At 40.1% G+C, this 22,547-nt stretch overlaps 1 protein-coding gene across 1 annotated transcript; it reads right to left on the bottom strand.

The window, feature by feature from the left end:
- Nucleotides 1-447: 447 nt before the first annotated feature.
- LOC124136792 (solute carrier family 35 member B1-like) lies at nucleotides 448-17,897 on the bottom strand. The gene is made up of 7 exons (XM_046502826.2): nucleotides 17,618-17,897; nucleotides 13,207-13,310; nucleotides 10,964-11,091; nucleotides 6,302-6,493; nucleotides 5,047-5,173; nucleotides 4,210-4,316; nucleotides 448-3,017 (listed from the first exon to the last, which is right to left on the bottom strand). Exons 1-7 carry the CDS (start codon nucleotides 17,797-17,799, stop codon nucleotides 2,814-2,816), a joined length of 1,044 nt encoding a protein of 347 aa, XP_046358782.2. The 5' UTR covers nucleotides 17,800-17,897; the 3' UTR covers nucleotides 448-2,813.
- Between the last annotated feature and the right edge of the window lie 4,650 nt (nucleotides 17,898-22,547).

Below are 22,547 nucleotides of genomic sequence, written 5' to 3'. Positions count from 1 at the left end.
ATGAATGCAATAATGTGTAACTGAATACTGAATACTATTCCCCCACATGCCATTATGTTAGTTACGACTGTAATTGCATGCATTTGTGATACCAATTTGGGAATTCTAACTGATAATGTGCTGCAGACTTCAGTGAGTGAGTGAGTAAAGTTTTACGCTGCTTTCAGCAATATTCAAGCAATTTCACAGCCAGTGACCCCAGCAATGGGCTTCACACATTACGCCCATGTGGGGAATCGAACCCGGGTTTTCAGCGTGATGAGTGAACACCTTAACCACTTGGCTACCCCACTGCCCCTGCAGACGTAATGCTGAATATTGGCCTCCGAGGTGGTTGAGAGGAATCCCTGTAATTACAAATGGTCATGCTAGTATTGACCTGTCGTACCTGCACCCACTGGACACTGGGTTTCCACAGGGTCCATCTCAAAGAAACACAACACCAGGTGAAAATTCACAGAAGTATATCACCAGTATCAGCAAAGTCTGTCATTACAACATCCATGTGTATGGGTCATTTGACACACGAAAATAGTGTATATATACAATTTAACAAATTTATTCCATTTCGGAAAGCCCCATGATCAAGGACCAGCCCCCGATTCAGTAAATGTCTGCCTTCATTGCACGTGGAGTGAGTGAGGGAGTTTTAGTTAATGCTGCTTTGAACATTATTCCAGTTATATCACAGCATGTCAGCTTTAAGTAGGAGGTAAGGCTGAAGTGATGCACATCTCCAATGTGAAACCCACGAGCACGGGCATGGTGCTGATAAATCTAGAAACATAATCTGGATGAACTTAGATTCGAACCTATGATCATAGGTTTCTGCCGCGCAACTCTGCAGAGCTAACTGCGGCGCCTTAGACGACTAGGCTACACATGCCCCACATGAGCAACGCAACCAGACCTTGTCCTAGCTACGATTGCCTTACAGAGCTTCATGTAAATACCTGAGTCTTCGGTATGACAAACGAACACAATAATCACCAGGCTATATCGCCGTACGAACATGAGACTCTGGTATTGTGTAGAAATGTGAGATGCATTTGTCTTACATACATAGCCAGACAGGACAAAAACTTACAGTGATCCATTTCAGACAATGAGTGAGTGAGTGAGTGAACCTAGAAACATAATCGGGGCCAACTGGGATTCGAACCCACAATCATAGGTTTCTGGCGTTGCCAAGGGAAGCAACTCTGCACAGTGAATTGTGGCTCCTAAGACTATTGGACCACCCGTGCCCCCTCAAACAATGAGACAAGGTTTTAGAAGTTACCTGTTTGAACCATCCATAGGTATGGGTTCAGCTCTGAGACAGACATAACAGCAGAATGGACAATGTAGATACAGCAAGAATGTTTTTAAAAAGGAAATTATTCATCCACCAAAACAGCATGCAAACCAGGTTACCATGGTTACACTGAACACCAAACAAATATATGTGATAAATATAAAACAATTCTCTCACCACCATGGAAACAATAATCTTTACCACACATACAGTGTGTGTATCACCTGTCTAAAGGCACAGAATGTTGCATCTTCAGTGCTCAGTTACTGCAGGAGACTCATAAGGTCAACTTTGAATAGTGAATGAGTACACTTACGCACACATCCTTTCAAACTGAGGTAATAGTTACCAATATTTAAGCCACAGTACAGCCAGACATAGGTTCCACACAATCTTGGCAACCCCATCTAGGCTACCCCATCTTGGCAACCCCATCTAGGCTACCCCATCTTGGTCCCCCATCTTGGCAACCCCATCTAGGCTACCCCATCTTGGTCCCCCATCTTGGCAACCCCATCTAGGCTACCCCATCTTGGTACCCAATCTTGGCAACCCCATCTAGGCTACCCCATCTTGGTCCCCCATTTTGGAACCCCATCTTCGAACCTCATCTTGACTCCCATATCTTGGCAACCCCACCCTTGCTTCAGGGTCAAGAGAACATTATTGGCCAGTGACAGAAGCGTAGCCCCATGCTCAACATTTAGTTTCAGGTCATTGACCCCTGCCACTGGCCTTGTGGGTATCCAAGTGTACAGTATACATCCTTTAAATAACAAGTCATAATCTGAACCTCTTGGTCTTCAGTGTTTTCCTATGGTAACAGAACCTCACAACACACATTGTGATTGTCAACCTCTCTTCTCAACAGTTCATGGAGACTTGCAGCAACTCATACAACACATAACAACTTTATAGACACAACTTGGATTTGACTAATATGTACATACCATATTCCACGTAATAAGCGCCCAGGGCGCTCTCAAAATTAGAAATAGGGGGCTCTTATTAGAATATTTTTTTGTCGAGAAAAAAAACAGAGTTGAAAGATCGTAAATTTCTAGGTTTATGTAATTTCTAAAACCTACACCAAAAAATCGCCACTTATTGTAATAGAGAAGTTGTTCATCCATATACCTTATCATTATACCAACTTCTAAATGCCTCTCAAAGAAACTTTAACTAATCATTTCTAAACTTAAGCCTTAACTAAAATATTGAGGTTAAAAAATGAACAAGTATTACACATTATATCAGGCATATCATAAAAACGTTCAGCACAACCCATCTACACTCATTAAAAGCAGTCCATTCAGCATCCTCAGTGATAAGCTTTGGTACTAAAAGTACACAGTAACAAACAAATAAATACATTGGTCCCTGTGTGTGTTCCAACAATCAAGAAAGCTTCTTCCGTCCTTCTTGAGCTTTGTCATTTCATCCACATTCATCCATTGAGGCTTACTGATCACATCCAAGCATCCTACACCTTGTCATTCAGCTAGGAGACGTCAGATCATTTGTTCTTCTTCTTTTCTTTGCCAAACACTGAGTCTAGTGCTAAACCCACAAACACCAACAAGGTTCCTACCCACTGTCGAGACAGCATGGGGTTGCCAAATATCAACACAGATCCTAGTATAGTGAAGAACTTCCTCGTTGTCGTGACAATGGAGCATGTGAGCGGTCCAAACGTTGTCACGGTGATGAAGATGAAGGTCTGAGGGTAGAAAAACATATTCATTGGTGAAACTAAAGTCACATCACTAAAATCACTGTTGGAAGGTATGTTGTGACTTTTGACATGCAGATTTATACATGCAATGGCTGACTGGGCGGTTCTCATACAGGCAACGAACATTGACACAGATCCTAAGTGACGACCACTGATATATGTTTTGAAGTAATATAAACAATAGCCACTCGACCCCAGGAAAATACAGACAATATTCTTACTTAACAAACAGTTATGCCCCTAAGTGTCAGCTTGATGTGGGAAGAAAGCCCGAATTGACAGGAAGGAGCATGGTGCTGACGAGCATGAATCTGGAGACCCCGACCAGCAGATCCTGGCACTGGATGTTACCATGGTTACTGGAAATCAGCTTGTCTTATAATTTCTGGACCAAATCAAACTGACGGTAGACTACCAAAACCCCAGAAACGTTTCAACACCAGATTGACGGTAGACCTACCCGGTCCCCAGGAACATTTCAACACTGGATTGACAGTAGACCTACCCAATCACCAGGAACATTTCAACACCAGATTGACGGTAGACCTACCCGGTCCTCAGGAACATTTCAACACCGGATTGACAGTAGACCTACCCAGTCCTCAGGAACATTTCAACACCAGATTGACAGTAGACCTACCCGATCCCCAGGAACGTTTCAACACCGGATTGACGGTAGACCTACCCGATCCCCAGGAACATTTCAACACTGGATTGACGGTAGACCTACCCGATCCCCAGGAACATTTCAACACTGGATTGACGGTAGACCTACCCGATCCCCAGGAACGTTTCAACACCGGATTGACAGTAGACCTACCCGATCCCCAGGAACGTTTCAACACCAGATTGACGGTAGACCTACCCGATCCCCAGGAACGTCTCAACACCAGATTGACGGTAGACCTACCCGATCACCAGGAACGTCTCAACACCAGATTGACGGTAGGCCTACCCGATCACCAGGAACATTTCAACACCAGATTGACGGTAGGCCTACCCGATCACCAGGAACATTTCAACACCAGATTGACAGTAGGCCTACCCGATCCCCAGGAACGTTTCAACACCAGATTGACAGTAGACCTACCCGATCCCCAGGAACGTTTCAACACCAGATTGACGGTAGACCTACCCGATCACCGGGAACAATTCACCACAATCAAAGGGTACCTACCTGTCCCAAGGCACTTGCTATGGAGAATGAAATCATGTTGAAGTACACTGAAGGGTTGCGACCAGCAAAACTCAGGAACTCAAAACCTTCGCCCGTTGTCACCAGACCTGCACAAACACAGAGTATCTTTTTTTTTTTAAATTTGTTAGATTGAACAATGCAGCACATGTGTATATTAAGGGATCAATGAGCAATAAAATGTGAAAAGAAATTCCCATAAAAGTATATAATGTGACCCATCTGTTACCATACAGTTACATCTATTGGAAAAGTGATTGTTTATGTTATGGCAGCTGCATGCTATCACCAGACAATGCTGCTTTCAATCAATCACAAACTAAGGTACATGAGTGAGGTGGGTGAGAGAGTTAACATTTAATGCCAGCTGAGTGAGTGAGTGAGTGAGTGAGTGAGTGAGTGAGTGGGTGGGTGGGTGGTTTGGTGAGTGAGAGAGTGGATGGGTGAGTGGGTGAGTGAGTGAGTGGGTGGGTGGGTGGGTGGGTGAGTGAGTGAGTGAGTGAGTGAGTGAGTGAGTGGCACGCTCTAGAGTATTGTTTGTTGATTAACACCGCACTTGGCAATATTCCAGCTATATGGTGGCGGTCTGTAATCCAGTGATTGATATGAGTATCTATCTATGCAATTGGGATACGATGACATGCATCAACCAAGTCAGCGAGCCTGACCACCCGATCCCATTAGTCGCCTTTTACAACAAACACGGGTTGATGAGGACCTATTCTACACTGGTCTACATCTTCACTGGTCGTGCCCTGCATAGTCCACCCTGGCGTCCCCTAGAGTCCACGCTGGACGTAAGAAGGCAGTACATCTCACCAATGGCTAGCCAGATGATGGACCAGGCGTTGACAAACAGCATCATGCTGTATGCCCCTGTCTTATGCTCAGACCTCATCTTATCCTGGGACGCTCCTGTCAGGCCATCCAAGGTCAAGGACACTAGCTGTAAACGAAGGTCAAATAATGTGAAAACAACATGATCCATCAACCAATGTACACTGATCTCCCATGGTGTACAATGTCCAGTAAGCTAGGGTGTGGGCACACCAGTATAGCCATTGGTCTGACATTGCATGAACTCAAACACTAGGGCTGGAAAGAGATTGATGATCGGAATTATCGCCCGATAGGAAGAAATATTAATGATTATCGATATGAAACTATTGTCATCGATAATAACTCAAATAAACTATTGTGATGAAATACAGTTCGGACTTAAGGAAACAGACTTGTCATAGTCAATAATGTCCATTGTCAAAGACGGAAAACAATAGTTTTTGTCATATCTCAAATGTCCACGAAGTAATTCATGCATAAATGTGTCACTGCTCACCAGTGGCGTGAAATATGTTGATTTCTTTCGGAACTTTCTTGTTTATTTGCTGAAAGTTCCTTTTCCGATATTTATCAATAATTGATCGATATTTAGTTAAGCGATTATCGATCTCTATGATCTAGATCGATAGACATCCCTATCAAATACTGTAACTTAATGTGATTTCATGTGACTAAAAGACACCGACACTGATGCTGCTAACACAGATGAAGTGCAGCAGTGACAGACTCCTAGGATCATCTCTCCATGTGTCGGACACTCTCTCCATGTGTCGGAAACTAGTGGACGAGCGTCTGCTCGAAGAGCAAAAGGTCTGTAGATCCCTGGCCGCGTCATACCAAAAGACGTTAAAAGGTGGTACTTGTTGTTACCCTGTCTTGGGTCAGCATTACGGGGCTAAAACAAGGACTGGTCGGCTCGGAGTGAGTATACTACTGTGTCTGAGTGGGGTATTCATGATTAACTGTGGCATGGTATCTCAGTGGGCTAGCACTATAAAATTGACATCAGTCCGGACTAGTACAAGTGTGTGCGAGCACGCACGCAGGCACGCACGCACGCACACACACACACACACACACACACACACATGTGCATTCACGCTACGATATAAGCGCAATAACCTTGGACGCTACATTAAACCCCATTTCACCTCACCTAACCTCACCTGAAATGCTAGCACAACATGATATTATTCAGCTATGTTGCAGTAATACTTGGCACACAAGAACTTACCAGCAGGAACTCGCCCATCCCCAGGCCGGCGTGATCTCCCTTAGTTGTGTGGGCCTGGTCCTTGTACATAAACATGGCGACGCCCATCACGATCAGAAGCACACAGAAGTACTTGGCCATGGGGTAGCTCTTCCTTGCCAATAAAACTCCCAGAATCATAACAGGAATTGGTTTGACGGATTTACCGAGGACCTGAGGAAAAATGTGAAACTACATAACATCATGTAACATATGATGGACGAGAGTTGCTGTAATGTGTCAATCCAAGGTCCCTTCATAATATGTGCTGCTTGTAACCATGGTAACAACCCATGACGGCCATACATGACTGGGATACATGACTTCAGGAGAAAAAGTTGTTACTTGTAGTTATTACTATACTCAATACTAGAGTTAGTAGTAGTTATAACTATACTCAATACTAGAGTTAGTAGTAATTATGAATATACTCAATACTAAAGTTAGCAGTAGTTATGGCTACATTCAATACTAGAGTTAGTAGTAGTTATGACTATACTCAATACTAGAGTTAGTAGTAGTTATGACTATACTCAATACTAGAGTTAGTAGTAGTTATGACTATACTCAATACTAGAGTTAGTAGTAGTTATGACTATACTCAATACTACAGTTAGCAGTAGTTATGAATATACTCAATACTAGAGTTAGTAGTAGTTATGAATATACTCAATACTAGAGTTAGTAGTAGTTATAACTATACTCAATACTAGAGTTGGTAGTAGTTATGAATATACTCAATACTAGAGTTAGTAGAAGTTATGACTATACTCAATACTAGAGTTAGTAGTAGTTATGAATATACTCAATACTAGAGTTAGCAGTAGTTATGAATATACTCAAAACTAGAGTTAGAAGTATTGTTAGTTTTGTAAGTATTGTTAGTATTGTAAGTATTGTTAGTTTTTGTAAGTTTTATTAGTATTGTTAGTTTTGTAAGTTTCGTTAGTTTCGTAAGTATTGTTTGTTTTGTTGGCATTGTTAGTTTTGTTTTAAAGAAATGTTTTTATTGACAAAGTGTTAGTCCAGTGTCTCGCTTAATCCAGATTAAGAGGGGGGTTGTCTCCATAGCAAATAGTACATAATTCAGGGTTCACCAAACAAGATGTGTTATTACATAGCCTACATGCAGGAGCATATACATTGATGTACATCACAGTTTATTTTCATTATTTTTGTAATGATAACATCTATTCACAAATACACACTCAAACTTAGTCTGTCTCACAGTCCCTGAACAATATTATTTTCCCTTTCGCCCAGCCCTTACTGTAATGCTATAGCCCTAAATGAAGCAAGTCTAGATTCCCCACAGTTCTGACATCTCATAAGTCAAACTCAAACAGGAAAAGCTAGTCTGTCATGGAAGAGACTTGTGAATACACGTACATGTATTTCTTAAGGGTTGCAGTGTTCCTGTATGTCTATGTGCCTTTTTACAGTCTGCATACAATAGGCATAGGCATACAATAAAACTAAGGGGCTATTCACACAGGACGAGGCATTTCAAGTGTAATTGAAAAGACATCAATGTCAGATATAAATCACATTTCAATCATTTAAACGCTGATGTTTGAAATGCCAACGGTATGGCAAGCTGATTTGCTTTTCAGTCACTTCGTTCCCACACCCAACACTGACACAGGTATTATATGTGGACACAAAAGAGAGCATACCTTAGTTTTGTTAAAAGTATCATGTTCACAACTTGACACATGCATTTACCTTTCAACAGATTTACAATAGCGGACAAAGGGGAAAGCATGATTACAATTTCAATCTGTTGTTGTAGTATTGGTATGTGGTCTTAATTGTAGTAGTGGCAGTAGTAGTAGTGGCAAGTAGAGTAGTAGTAGTAGTAGTAGTAGTAGTAGTAGTAGTAGTAGTAGTAGTAGTAGTAGTAGTAGTAGTAGTAGTAGTAGTTTTACTGGTTGTGTTTTAGGCGCATTAGGAATCCAGGTGTAGTAGTAGTAGCAGTGGTAGTAGTAGTAGTGGTAGTAGAAGTAAAAGTAGAAGTAAAAGTAAAAGTAAAAGTAAAAGTAAAAGTAAATGTAGAAGTAGAAGTAGAAGTAGAAGTAGAAGTAGTAGTAGTAATTATTGTAGTTTTACTGGTTATGTTTTAGGCGCATTGGGAATCCAGATGTAGTAGTAGATGTAGTAGTAGTAGTAGTAGTAGCAGCAGTAGTAGTTAATGTAGTTGTTTTAGTTGTGTTTTAGGCGCATTAGAAATCCAGACGGTCTATACGACAATTTGATACTATTCAAAATGAGTAACATATCACAATCTGATAAAAAACAACATCTGTTAACATATTAGTGGATTTTTAAGCATAAAATGATACTGTACTGTGTTATATGGCAGTGTAACTTATTGTTAAAAAATGACTGTAGATAACTGAAATAACTGAAGATAATTGAAATGTATTTGAACAATGATTAGTTGTCAGGAATATAGTACTATTTAATGTTAGCAGTGGTGAGGAAGTTATTATATATAGATGCTCGAATTATCTGTAAACTTCCAGAGTAGCAGATGGATGTCAAGCACTATAGAAACATGGGGAATATTCTGTGATGTTCAAGGGACACTGGACTGATCTGGCACTGTGTGGAAAGTACTGGAAGCTGGTTAGACTATATTAGCAGGATGGATGCGTCCCCGTCTCATGTCACAAAAAACAGCTTTTGTGTGGAGATCACTTTTCACCCTGGGGATCAGCCTTGGCCTATCTCAGAAGCTTGACTACTGTTGTGGCGAGGTGATCATCATTCTTGTCACTGTTATTGCCGTTGCTTTCATAATTTTATACTGCCATTGAATATTGTACAGTGATCCCTCGCTATTGTGCTCTTCGATAAAGCGCTACCTCGGTTACTACGCGCGGTAACGCATGGCTCCCAAAATTTATGTACACTTTTATTACTGAGAGTTTTACACAGACATAATTGTAGTGTTGTTCGTTGTTCATTTGCACATAACGCTTCTCATTGCATAATCAACCGTTTATCGCTGAATGGAGTTCTAATAATCTGTTTGAAAACATCCGCGGCAAGTCCCGGAAATACGATTGTTCAACTAGTTAACTTTTCACACTATACATCCTTTGATCTTAGAAGCGCATGCATGCAATAAAAGAGAACCACAAGCGAAGTTTATATTCTTAATTAGTGGGCAATCCAATTTGAGGCGACACTGTCACACACATGTAGTTGCTGTCACAACACGGCGGTCATTCATTTCGTAATCGCGCTTTCGTAACATCGCCTGTTTTTTTTCCGTAGTTATAACAAGCGATTTCATTGGATTAAAATTTGTTTCTAATGACGCTTTCTTGCCGAAATCTGCTACAAGTTTCGTGATAGGTCAATTTTTAGCATGTGACCTCAGGCAGCCAATCAAATTATAGCTGTGATACCAAGCTCGTGTTTGATAAATTTCAGAAGTTGGCGAAAGATTTTTTTGTTAAATCGTGTTATTCTGAAGGTTTTAAGCAGGAAATCACGATATATATTAAAAATATGGAACTTCGCGAATGTATTGTGCTAGGTTACGAGCTGTGACAAAGATTTTTCATGCATATATTTTTGCATTAAATGTTGTGTCCGAGCCGAGAATTCAAGGCGACGAAAGCCGAGATGTCATTTGACTTACATAACACGCGATCGCACGAAACGATGGAAATAATAACTTAGATGTAAGTTTGATTACTTTTAGATATATTTTTGTTGATTTTATTTATCACTTTGTGTAATATATTTAAAGATTTGCTTAAAACTTCTTTATTTTGCTCTTTGACATGTTCAATGCGGACCCGTTGTCGAAATGTGTGTCCGAGAATTTTATTTTCAATAACATCGCGGGAAATAGTGAATAATCTTTTAATTTATCGATAAAAAATGATAAATTGAAATGGAATACGTATTTCAGACATTGTGAAATGTGACAGATTTAATAAATGAATGATATTACAGGTAGATCTAGGTCCATAAAAAATATATACTATTTTGACGTGACGTGAGATAAACACATTGATGATTTGAGATTTGCCGAGCGCGCTCCCCCGCCTCGGCCTCGGTTAAACGGCTCATCGTCTATAACGCCCACCAATTATTTGGACCCCATTGGTAGCGTTGTAGCGAGGGACCACTGTACTACCATTCCATTGTGTACTGCCATTGTAATTGCTGTGCAGTAATTTGTATTGATTTGTAAACCTTAGGAGTGCAAAAATTAAAAAACAAATATAAGACTGTATTAGACCAAAAGTACATTATTTTCATATTCCCAACTCCTGCTTGCTACACTACTACGAGCACTACTGCCATTTTCAGTCTAAGTCAAAGTTGTTGCTGTGGAAACTCGAAAACATTTTTTTTTTTTAAATCCCAAACTATCATAAGGCACAAGTTTACCACTGGACCTATCTGTGTGCCAAGTTTGGTAAAGAAATATTGTACAGTTTTCAAGATCAGCTCCTACCAAAAATATTTTTTAAAAATCCCAAATTATCATTAGGCACCAGTTCACCACTAGACCTATCTATGTGCCACGTCTAGTTAAGATATCTTTCATGGTTCTGCTCCCGAAACGAAATTGACAGACGGACCCATTCCGATATATACTGCTGTTACAGATGTACCCACCTGAGTCGGGTAGGCGACATGTTGGAGGGCGTGGTTGCTGGCCAGCATGGCGCCCAGGTAGGTGAGCGAGCACATGGCATACAGAGTGCGCGGCGTGGAGTCACGTTCCCGCTGAAAGATCTTGCGAGCTGTAAATACATTTGTATTGAAAAGCTAAATAGTTCACATAATCACATCACACAAGAAACAGCATTATCACAATCTCCCACCATGGGGCACATTAGAATTTTGTTTGTTCATATAGTAGTGAATAATATGAAGATCATGTTTAAAACTCATGTAACTTTAGTTTCTAAGAAAAATTGTCCCTGTTGACAAATTGACACTGTACACTAATTAAAACAAGGAAGCAAAAAATTCTTTAGTTTTACAAAATACGTCGACATCAAAAGGCATCAGTTCATCATGTGTTTGATATAGGGCTGCAATGATACAGGAAGGTCACGATACGATACGCATTTCGATATTCTGGTCACAATAGTTGCAATGATACAAAAACAAGACTTAAAGCATGTCAAGATTGAACCTTTCATGATTTTTGAACAGTCAACATTATTTTATAATAACAAGACTACTGAAGTTGTTAAGCTTCAAAGTGGAACTTTCTCTTACTTTCCTTCAAAACAATTCAAAGTTCAAACACCAGAAAATAATTAATGTACTTCACCAGTGATACAACTTCAAAGAATTTTTATGCAATGGTCGAAGAAATTGTATCTGAAATTATTGTTTTATCAGGAATAATATATTCCAGAATCGTGTTACTTTAGTTGCAGCTTTTACTATATATGTATTTAATATTATAAAAACCACAAGCGTAGCATTTTGGTACTGGTGATTGCTGTTGCAGGCTTTTTTTACATATGGGACAATTTGACCAGTCACCGTAGAGACTTCCCGCGCGACAGGTATTTCGATTACGAAAATGTTATGTTGACATATATATAAGCCAAATTGCCACAAATATTACTTTTAACGAGTCAAATTTTGTATTTTTAATATATGGATCCATTCTTTAGCAACTAAAGTTTGTTTCAAAGTGTCAAATGCGGTAATCTGACCGTGGTTGCTGTATCTTTCACACACGATTTCACCTAACTTAATGAAAACAATACTAAATGAAATTTTGAATGAAATTAATAAAATATATTACAAACACATGTCCAGATATACAATGAACATGTTTTAATAACAAGATAAAAACATCTGTCAGTGTAAAACCTGAGCTTATTAAAAATGTAAGTACGTTTTTGGGAGCCATGTGTTACCACACGCTATAACCAAGTTAGCGGTTTATTGAAAGGCACAATAGCGAGGAAACGCTGTACTTGAGATTTGCGTTTCGTATCGTGGCGCATTGATAAATTGGCCCATGTTTATCGTATATCGTATCGTGGGTCAAGTATCGCGATGCATCGGAATATCGGTGTATCATTTCACCCTTAGTTTGATACATATACAAACTTTATATCAAATTGTTAAACGGTTTCTGAGCATGCTGAGTAATGCTCTGGAATTTAAACGTGACAGATGGATGGACAGCACTCATTTCTGTATCCCTCTTTCATTTCGTGCCTGGGGATAACAGTGAAGGACTCCAGGACTGTACACTATATGGATTTTTCTCCACAAAGAAGTGAAGGTCTGTAGTGTGATGTGACCCTCATAAGTATCCATGACCATCTCAGTAGCCTGCTACTGCTAAAGAGGTGGTTTGGGGAGCCTAGTGGTTAAAGCATTCGCTTGTCAAGCCGAAGACCCCGGTTCGATTCGATATGGGTACAATGTGTGAAGCCCATTTCTGGTGTCCCCCGCCGTGATATTGATGGAATATTGCTAAAAGCGGCGTAAAACCATACTCACTCACTCCTACTGCTGAACACCATTACCAGTGGTTTCAATAACTCATATCCAATACCACGACTGCCTCCTGTTTTTTCCTCATTCTTGTCAGATAAAAATGGATTTAGGAAGCAATAGTAAGCATTCTGAGAATGTGTATGTAAAGTGTATATTCTAACGAAGATTACGTCAAGGACATCACAAGGGCAGGGTACAGATGCAACTCAGTAACGACCGACTCCCTACACAAAGGATCTGTGATCTTGGGACTCAATATGTATGTGCAGCAATATTCTCTGGACTGCCTCCTAATTTTAAAGATAAAAACACAGCTTCAGATAATTCCTCAACCTGTCTGAGTGTGCTCGCTTGATTGACATGCAAGAGAAACAGCGACTTACCACACAATGCGAAGATGGCATTGATGATGCACTGCACAAACACCAGGGCGAGGGTGAAGCGGAACTTCTCCTGGGACTCGCCTTCTCCATACTTCCCCTTGGTGCTGAAGAAGAGGATTCACAGGTATATCATCAGTTACCATGGTTACAAACAGCGTTAATAGCGGACCTAGTACTCTCGGAAATAATATTTACTCCCAACAAGCCAGACTAGCATTGTTTGTTGGTTTGCTGTTTAACGCCGCACTCAGCAATATTCCAGCAGTCTGAAAATAATCAAGTCTGGACCAGACAATCCAGTGATTGATATCACGATCATCGATCAACACATTTGGGATACGATGAGGTACATGCCAGGCTAGCTTGTGACTGGTATTTATAACTAGCCTGTGTTGAAAGTTGCAGGTTCGACTTTGTAACGACTAACGACATGCTTGAGTTGATAATCTTTATCGTTGTTCTCAGATGTTCTCTACTCTGTGCCTCTAATGTGTACAGCTTTACTATGACAATGGTAGCAATGACATTTTCTACTAGATTGTCAGGCAGGTAGGAATATAATTCCCCTATCCTGACATACATGTTACAAGCCAGGCAGCTAATTCGGACAGTGGAGTGGACAAATTAGTGACTTGTACATTTCCTCAAAGCAAACAGACACATGTTAATCTACTCTTTTAGCATGTTTAGCAAGCATATTTTTTACAAAACTGATTTGTCGCTGTAGATCATGGTATATATCTAAGTGACAACCAGTACCAGTCGACATGATCAATAATAAAGTCTGGACTAAAAACATCAATGGCTGATGTTAGAGACATCAACTTCCAACAGTACTTAATTCCATTCATTTTTTCAGTTAACCAACAGTACTTAACTCTCCCTGATGTGTCCCAGTTAACCAACAGTACATAAATCTCCCCAATGTGTCCCAGTTAACCAACAGTACTTAACTCTCCCCAATGTGTCCCAGTTAACCAACAGTACATAACTCTCCCCAATGTGTCCCAGTTAACCAACAGTACTTAACTCCCCCTAAGGTGTCCAAGTTAACCAACAGTACTTTACTCCCCCGAATGTGTCCCAGTTAACCAACAGTACTTAACTGACCATAATGTGTCCCAGTTAACCAACAGTACTTAACTCTCCCCAATGTGTCCCAGTTAACCAACAGTACTTAACTCTCCCCAATGTGTCCCAGTTAACCTACAGTACTTAACTCTCCCCGATGTGTCCCAGTTAACCAACAGTACTTAACTCCCCCCAATGTGTCCCAGTTAACCAACAGTACTTAACACTCCCCAATGTGTCCCAGTTAACCAACAGTACTTAACTCTCCCCAATGTGTCCCAGTTAACCAACAGAACTTAACTCTCCCTGATGTGTCCCAGTTAACCAACAGTACTTAACTCCCCCCAATGTGTCCCAGTTAACCAACAGTACTTAACTCTCCCCAATGTGTCCCAGTTAACCAACAGAACTTAACTCTCCCTGATGTGTCCCAGTTAACCAACAGAACTTAACTCTCCCTGATGTGTCCCAGTTAACAAACAGTACTTAACTCCCCCTGATGTGTCCCAGTTAACCAACAGTACTTAACTCCCCCTGATGTGTCCCAGTTAACCAACAGTACTTAACTCTCCCTGATGTGTCCCAGTTAACCAACAGTACTTAACTCTCCCCGATGTGTCCCAGTTAACCAACAGAACTTAACTCCCCCTGATGTGTCCCAGTTAACCAACAGTACTTAACTCCCCCTGATGTGTCCCAGTTAACCAACAGTACTTAACTCTCCCCAATGTGTCCCAGTTAACCAACAGTACTTAACTCCCCCTGATGTGTCCCAGTTAACCAACAGTACTTAACTCTCCCCAATGTGTCCCAGTTAACCAACAGTACTTAACTCTCCCCAATGTGTCCCAGTTAACCAACAGAACTTAACTCCCCCTGATGTGTCCCAGTTAACCAACAGTACTTAACTCTCCCCGATGTGTCCCAGTTAACCAACAGTACTTAACTGACCATAATGTGTCCCAGTTAACCAACAGGAGTTAACTCCCCCCAATGTGTCCCAGTTAACCAACAGAACATAACTCTCCCAAATGTGTCCCAGTTAACCAACAGTACTTAACTCTCCCCAATGTGTCCCAGTTAACCAACAGTACTTAACTCCCCCTGATGTGTCCCAGTTAACCAACAGTACATAACTCTCACGAATGTGTCCCAGTTAACCAACAGTACTAAACTCTCCCCAATGTGTCCCAGTTAACCAACAGTACTTAACTCCCCCCAATGTGTCCCAGTTAACCAACAGTACTAAACTCTCCCCAATGTGTCCCAGTTAACCAACAGTACTTAACTCTCCCCGATGTGTCCCAGTTAACCAACAGTACTTAACTCCCCCAAATTGTTTCACAATTCAGATCATAGATACACCTGTTGGCAGTTACCATGACGATCAGTTTATCTGCAGAATGACTGCATTGAAAATGCCAGTAGATAGTTTTTCACATGTGATGTACCTGATGCATACACATGATGAAGTCTGTCACATATTCCTTACAGAAGATACTGCTTTCCTAGACTGAAATAGTCATAGCATGATTAGCATAAAATCATTATACTGCACCTGTGGTCTGTGAATACCTGTGCACCGATTGAATGTCACAGTATCACAGAACTATGAACACGAATGAAGTTCAGTAGCTCACCTGATCATTCTGATACCACTGTATGATGTCTAGTGCTTCTCAGAGCTCCAGATAACTTTTTGAGCAATTGCGTTTTTACTCTAGGGTTTCTATTTTAATTGGGTTATTACATATTTCATTGGGTAACCAATATTTTTTTACTCATCTATTCATCACCCTATTGTTTTTTTTCCAAAATTAGTGAACATTTTAAGATTTTTTAAAAATGAAATAATGTTTTAGATGTATATAACTGATCTAAATATATAGGCTAAGTAAATTAGCTCGTAATCGTGTTTCGGAAATTAGCTCCTTTGTACGCATGCTGGAAAAGCTTCATTGGGTATTTACATATGCTGCTTTTAATACATTTGAGTTTTCATTTAATACATGCGTTTCTGTATGCAAGTAAATTGAAAGTAATTGGGTTTTGAATATGGTTTTTGGGTGGGAATTTTACGCAAATTCGCTGCTTATCTGTGCTCTGGCTTCTTTCAGTAATCTTCAAATAATACTTTACATATGACAATAATGCCAATAGTGAGGTCATGATACTCAACAAATGACAATGGTAAGGACGCTATACCATGTATACCATACATTTGACAATAGGATCCACCAGGGGTTTATCTTGACCTGCGCAGAGGCTGATATTTGTCCCTAAGTCTGTAGCAAATGTAAAGAACATGAAGAAAGAATTCCCAAATTGGAATTTAAGATTTCCCAATTCATGTTAGTATTTAGTCATATCTAATAGAGGTAACTGATAACAGGATCAATACACATGGTAAAGTGCCTGCCAGGGGATGTTCAACTCGCCCGACCAAGGAAACATAATGTGCTAGGCAAATGAGAAAATATAATCCTCAGGAAAGTATGAAAATTGGTGGCATCAACATTGAAACTTAGAAAATGTGTGGTGTGTTTGTCAACTACAGATGAAGTCATTTTTCTAGTCAAGTTTGCTTCTTTTCTCCAGTTGAAAATCATGCTTGGCAAGTAAAATTTTTAAGTTTACTTGCCCTTGGGCAAGTAGGAAATTTTGGTATTTGAACACATGCGCCAGCAAAGGGCACTTAGTTTAGAATCCTTGATAAATATCTGTCCACATAAGATTATTTACAGTTTGTAGTGATACAGCTTGAATATTGCTGACTGTGACCAAAGACAACATTTGTTTATTCTGATGTACAATCTGGAAATCAGGTTAGGAATCGTGACCTGTTAGATAATTGTTGCTTGGCTTCAACAGATCAATGAAGTAAAGAAATTTAACTACTATGGTGACCCCTCCTGCGTGTGCCCTTGCTAGCATAATCTATTAATTAGTAACATGCTCGTCTTGGGGGCGTGAATGTTCCTCATTTGATAACTACTTTGTTTATTGTCAATTCAAGGGGAAAGAAACGCCTCTTCGTGGCATGAATAATTTTTCCAATTGAAACGTGCCAAAGAACATCTACCTAGGTGAGCTAACAAACACACTTCTGGGCCAAGTACTAGTAACAGCTGTATCATCTCCTCAAAACTGACAATGACAGTGACAACAGAGCATACCTTGGAATCCAGCTGTTGACTAAATTTTTAAGTTGATAACACATCCCTAATATAGAAGACATATAAATACAAAATATACATAAGTTTCCGCATGATTGCTATGATTAAGACATAGATAAGACATACACTTTACACGGCTGAGACAGTGTCGCCAGAAAACTTACATCTTTTCTTGCAGGATTCCGTAATAAAAGTAGCAGACGAATATTCCACCGGCACACACCAACAGTTTAAAACGACCGGCTTCTGCCATTTTGCCCGTCGGCGTCTTATCCACTTGTGGCACTGGCACAGATAAATCTATATCGCAGTCTCGATTCAGCTTATCGTCCTTTGGCTCTGACATAGGCAAATCTTCGCCGGTAGTTGAATTCTCGCGGAAGTCGGTTTGAATGACGTGTCTCAGTTTTAGTCGACCACCGGGCGAACACGCACCTGCTGCCTTACATGCTATTCCTTTAAAACTTATTTTACTTTTGAGCAATCAGACATTTGGATTTACGATAAGGATTATTGTACCATTTATTTTAAATACATTTATTATTCTATAGGAAATCAAATATTTAATAGTTATGTATGTTTTCACGTGCACCACATTTATGTTGATTATAAATTTTCAGATCAAACTGCATGTCATTAGTTTTCTCCTAGTAGTAGTACACGTTTGTTGCCAAACTCCGGAGCAAATCTATAGGTACACGTGATTGGTTATATTACAAGTGACGTCATTTACTAGTGATTTAAATAGATTCTCCTCCATCTTAGGGATTCCCCTTCCCAATTCATGGATGTGGAACTAGAATAATGTGAGGAATGGCGAAAAAAGGATATGCACCGAGTAGTACACATGATCCATCGAAGGGACACAAGAAACCTCAAAGGCTCAATGTTAAGGGGAAAGTTATGAAAAAAACACAAAAAACTTACTGTTAAATCTCATTATGAATAAAATCAAATATATTAAGTTTGTTTTTGTAAGTATTAACAACATTTGTGGGATTTTTATAACAAGCTGCTTTTGTCAAAATAGGGTTCATGAAAGGTAGAAAAGCAGTGAGACCAAATGTATCCATGCACTCCGATGAAGAAATGTTGATGTTTCTATCCTAAACGATAAATAAATATATGATAGTGAATTTTAGATTGTAGTTAGAATTTCTTTTCATGTCTAAAGTTAGTTTGAAATTATTTTAAGAAGAGGCCAACGTTTTCAAAATGGTTCAACATTGCGTGGACTTTGTGATGCATGTTATATATGACACATCTTTAGTAGAACAAAACGTAATTAACATATGTCAATAACAAATAATTTAGAGAATATTAACAATTCCATTTATGCAAAAGTCGGGCGGCTAATGAATCGTTACACCTTTGCAACCCTACACGAGCACCACAGCTGTGTCTAACGGTACTACCTCAAACTGCATGAACCTTACACCTCACTCTAGGGCAATTTTAATATAATTAACGTTTTTTATGTGTTAATGAGCATAGAAAATGGTTGATAAGGATGATGATTTGAAGATTTTACGTGCGCTTGTCGTCACTATGCGTATTTCGCACACGGACCCACCGGGGCCTTCACTGTGGTTTGTTGTTTGTTATTTGTTTGTTGTTTAATGCAGTTTGTTTTCTGATTGATGCTTACTTCTTCTTATTTTAGTGCAGATTTAGCTGCTTTGTCGGCGTGTTCGTTACCAGGCTCGTGGGGTGGTCCGGGCATCATGGTGTGAGGTGGATTTGGTCTTGCAAAGAGGGTCGACCCTGTGGTCTTCCAGAACATCGGTCCAGGGAGAGGCAATGGTGTCACAGCAGCTCGGTACATTGATCAAGTCTTGAGACCACACGCCATACCTCATTTGGCACGTCGCCGCAACTACGAGTTTCAGCATGATAACGCCCGTCCCACACTGCGAGAGCAACAAGAAACGTCCTCCAGCAGAATGGAATCAGAACCATGCAGTGGCCTGTCCTCAGTCACGACTTAAATCCCATTGAGCACCTGTGGGACAAGATTCAAAGACGGCTGAATGACGTCCGACCAAGGCCGACAACTGCAGCTGAACTGCGTCAGGCGTTCCTCAGAGTGTGGGCTCAAGTGCCTATGGCCTTCATCAACCGCCTCATCCATTCCATGTATCGACGTTGCACGGCAGTCATCAATGCACATGGCGGACACACGAGATACTGACTTGTGATTACATTTTCTCAGAGACTAGTGTTGTGTTTAACTTTAAGAACATTTGACACTTATATTTCAACCTTGATGATCAGTTTTACCAAGTTTAATCTTTTTTATATGTCTCAAAGTATCTTTACAGTGTTTGGACAAATAAGGTTTCTCAAATATCAACCCATGGTAACGTTTCTTTTGCGGTTCAGTATACTTGGGTCAGGCCACGCGAGCTTAATAAACATATTAAATTATATAACCAAGGGTGAATATTGGGGAGCCTATAGGATTTTGTTTCTTTGTAGGTTTGTTGATGTGGATGCCGAATCCCGTGTTTTGAGTCCGGATCAGAGGACCCGTCTGTGTATCTGGGACACCAATTTGGCCATTTTTCGTGTATGTTTGCCACTGTGGTGGATTTAGCGGTGTTTGGGTCGGTATCTTCATTTAGTTCATTGGAGAAAGATATGTCGATTTAGGGGGTTTGGAGTTTGGGTATGAAAGAATTGTTTGGTGTTGTGTTTAGTTTTAAATAATTGAGGTTGTGAGTAGATAGATAGATATTTTATTCGGTATTTAAGGCCACATGGCCCATTGTATAGTTGACATTTTCAGTTTCATTTGTTTAGTCACGTGATATACATGATAAATAAAAACTAACAGTGAATGTATGTTTCATCAATATGGCTAATGAACTTTAACAGCCGAGTTCTTGGATCTTATAAGACTGATAATTAACATCTTGTTTTATGCCTATTGTTAAACATCGGAATATACCTTTTTTTTAAGATGTTCATACTTATCACATACTAATAAAACATGATATTCATCCTCAATTTCTTCTAATAGGCAGTTTTTACAGATACCCATTTCAACGTCCCTCTTTTCACATCTACGTCTGAGTATGGAAGTAGTTGCGTTGAGAAATTGGTACTAATTGTGGTTATTTTCGAGCTTGGAGTTGTGGGCTTATGTTGTTTTTAAGCATTTGTTGGATTTGTGGGTTATCTTGGGTGGAGGCCCAGTAATAAATTGTAAATTGTTCTCGGCGTAGATCCAGGGGGATTTCGCCTGTTGAAGTTTGCAGTGATGTGCGCGGTGTGCCCTGGGGTGTGCGCGTGATTAACCTTAGTGCTTGGTATAGATTGAGTTTAGTTTATCGTTTAATGTTGAGTTTAGGGTGTTGTATATTTGGCATCCATAGTCTATTTTGAATCTAATTAGTGATTTGTAAAGTGATAGTTGGGTCTCCTTGGAGGCCCCCCAGTTGGAACCTGTCAGGCAGCGTGGTGTGTTTAGGTCTTTAGTGCATCTATTTGTTAGGTTTTTAATGTGAGCACCCCAGGTGAGGTGTTCATCAAAGATTAGTCCTAGAAATCTAGTCTGGGTTTGGACATTTTCGGGATTATTGTTGAGTTTTAGTTTGGGGGTGTTTGCGCGCATATATTTTATTTGTGTTTGAATACTATCCCTGTAGTTCTTTCGGCATTCAGTGAGGTGCCCCATTTATTTGCCCATGTTTGTTTGTTTGTTTGTGTGTGTGTGTTTGTGTGTGTGTTTGTGTTTGTGTGTGTGTGTGTGTGTGTGTGTGTGGAATCACCTCTCCTTATATAGATCCCTTTCTTTTACAGAAGAAGAAGAAGAATTCCAAAGGATCCGAAGAATTCCCTTAAATCCGAATAGATTAGTCCTGTCGTCAACAACTGTCTGACAACTGGTACAAAAGAAAACAAAATTTATACAAATCAGTGTTTACTCTTGATTTATTATTGCTTTATACTTTGGAATATATTGCTCAGTTAAAGGAGTTCTACATTATATACATGAAGTATGATGTATAACACATACATAATATATAATGACCATCAATCATCATGAATATAGTAATATTTACTTCCATATCAAGGTCAGTGTGCTGTCAGTCATTTGATAATGAAATTCATCACATATGTCGGATAGTTTACAAAGTGGTCATTTTCTTTCGGTTAAAGTTATTTTCTCCATTCCCCAGTTTCAATAGGGGATTCAATCAACCAGGTCATCGAGTCTGACCCCTCTCACGACAAGCACGGGTTACTGGGCACTTAGTCCCCACGGGTTACTGCCGACAAGCTGAAGAACCGCCAATACATAAGTTTGCATGATCTAACCAGCTATATATACACATCCATATGAACAGTCGGGACTGAAAGTATTGTGCATGCCAGCCTTATGTCTTATAGCAGGCTGAAGGCGTGGGTGGGCAATTTAACGCCGCTTTGGGCAGTATTTCGGCTATATCACGACGCGTCAGCTTACTGTAGGAGGAAAGTGCTTTGTCGGTTTCATATGCCTCTACTTGTTTTGGACAGTATATGTCACAAAACGCCCCGGGTTAATTATAGTAGTTTGAACGCCTCACAGGTGCATACGCTATAAACATTACTAGAGTGACTCAAATCCACACTATACTACAACTACCAAATGACACTAGCAACTCTACTAAACCCCTTAAATAACTTACAAACCTATTAAGCACTAGGCATTTATCTAATGAAAACAGGCCTCCTCGACCGCATTATAAAAACCCCAACCAAAACACAACAACAACAAACTATCAATAAAACATAAGTCTATAAAACACACAACCTCACAAACTCCTTCACTTTCCCCGCCTTATTTGCATCGCATATTTCAAAATTCCTAATTCCGCCAAAATTAATTAAGCGACCATATCGCCCCTCCAGTTTGTCTTACCTTTCGGACATACGCTTCACTACCACATCACTAAATGGCCTGGCGGGCCCGTGCGCGAAATACATACATGTCAGAAAGCGCACGTTAAACCACGTGAGTGTATGGCCTGGTGTATTACCATTTGCAGTGGAGTCCTGCTAAATGCAGGAACTGGGCGTGAAGGATATTCCACATAGTTTAGAGTT

Source organism: Haliotis rufescens, unplaced genomic scaffold (genome assembly GCF_023055435.1).
Source record: "Haliotis rufescens isolate VD_foot unplaced genomic scaffold, xgHalRufe1.0.p SCAF_31, whole genome shotgun sequence".
NCBI lineage: Eukaryota > Metazoa > Mollusca > Gastropoda > Lepetellida > Haliotidae > Haliotis > Haliotis rufescens.
Note: the sequence above shows the minus strand (reverse complement) of the source record. Positions and strands in the feature narration are given on the sequence as shown.

What these genes read in the sequence shown, in the direction of transcription:
- LOC124136792 (XM_046502826.2), bottom strand. Translation starts at nt 17,799, where the DNA reads ATGTCAGAGCCAAAGGACGATAAGCTGAATCGAGACTGCGATATAGAT. An exon ending in ATGTCGCCTACCCGACTCAG is followed by an intron (nt 6,494 to 10,963) that starts GTGGGTACATCT and finishes ATTTTTCCTCAG; the next exon opens with GTCCTCGGTAAATCCGTCAA. An exon ending in TAGCAAGTGCCTTGGGACAG is followed by an intron (nt 3,018 to 4,209) that starts GTAGGTACCCTT and finishes TTCTACCCTCAG; the next exon opens with ACCTTCATCTTCATCACCGT.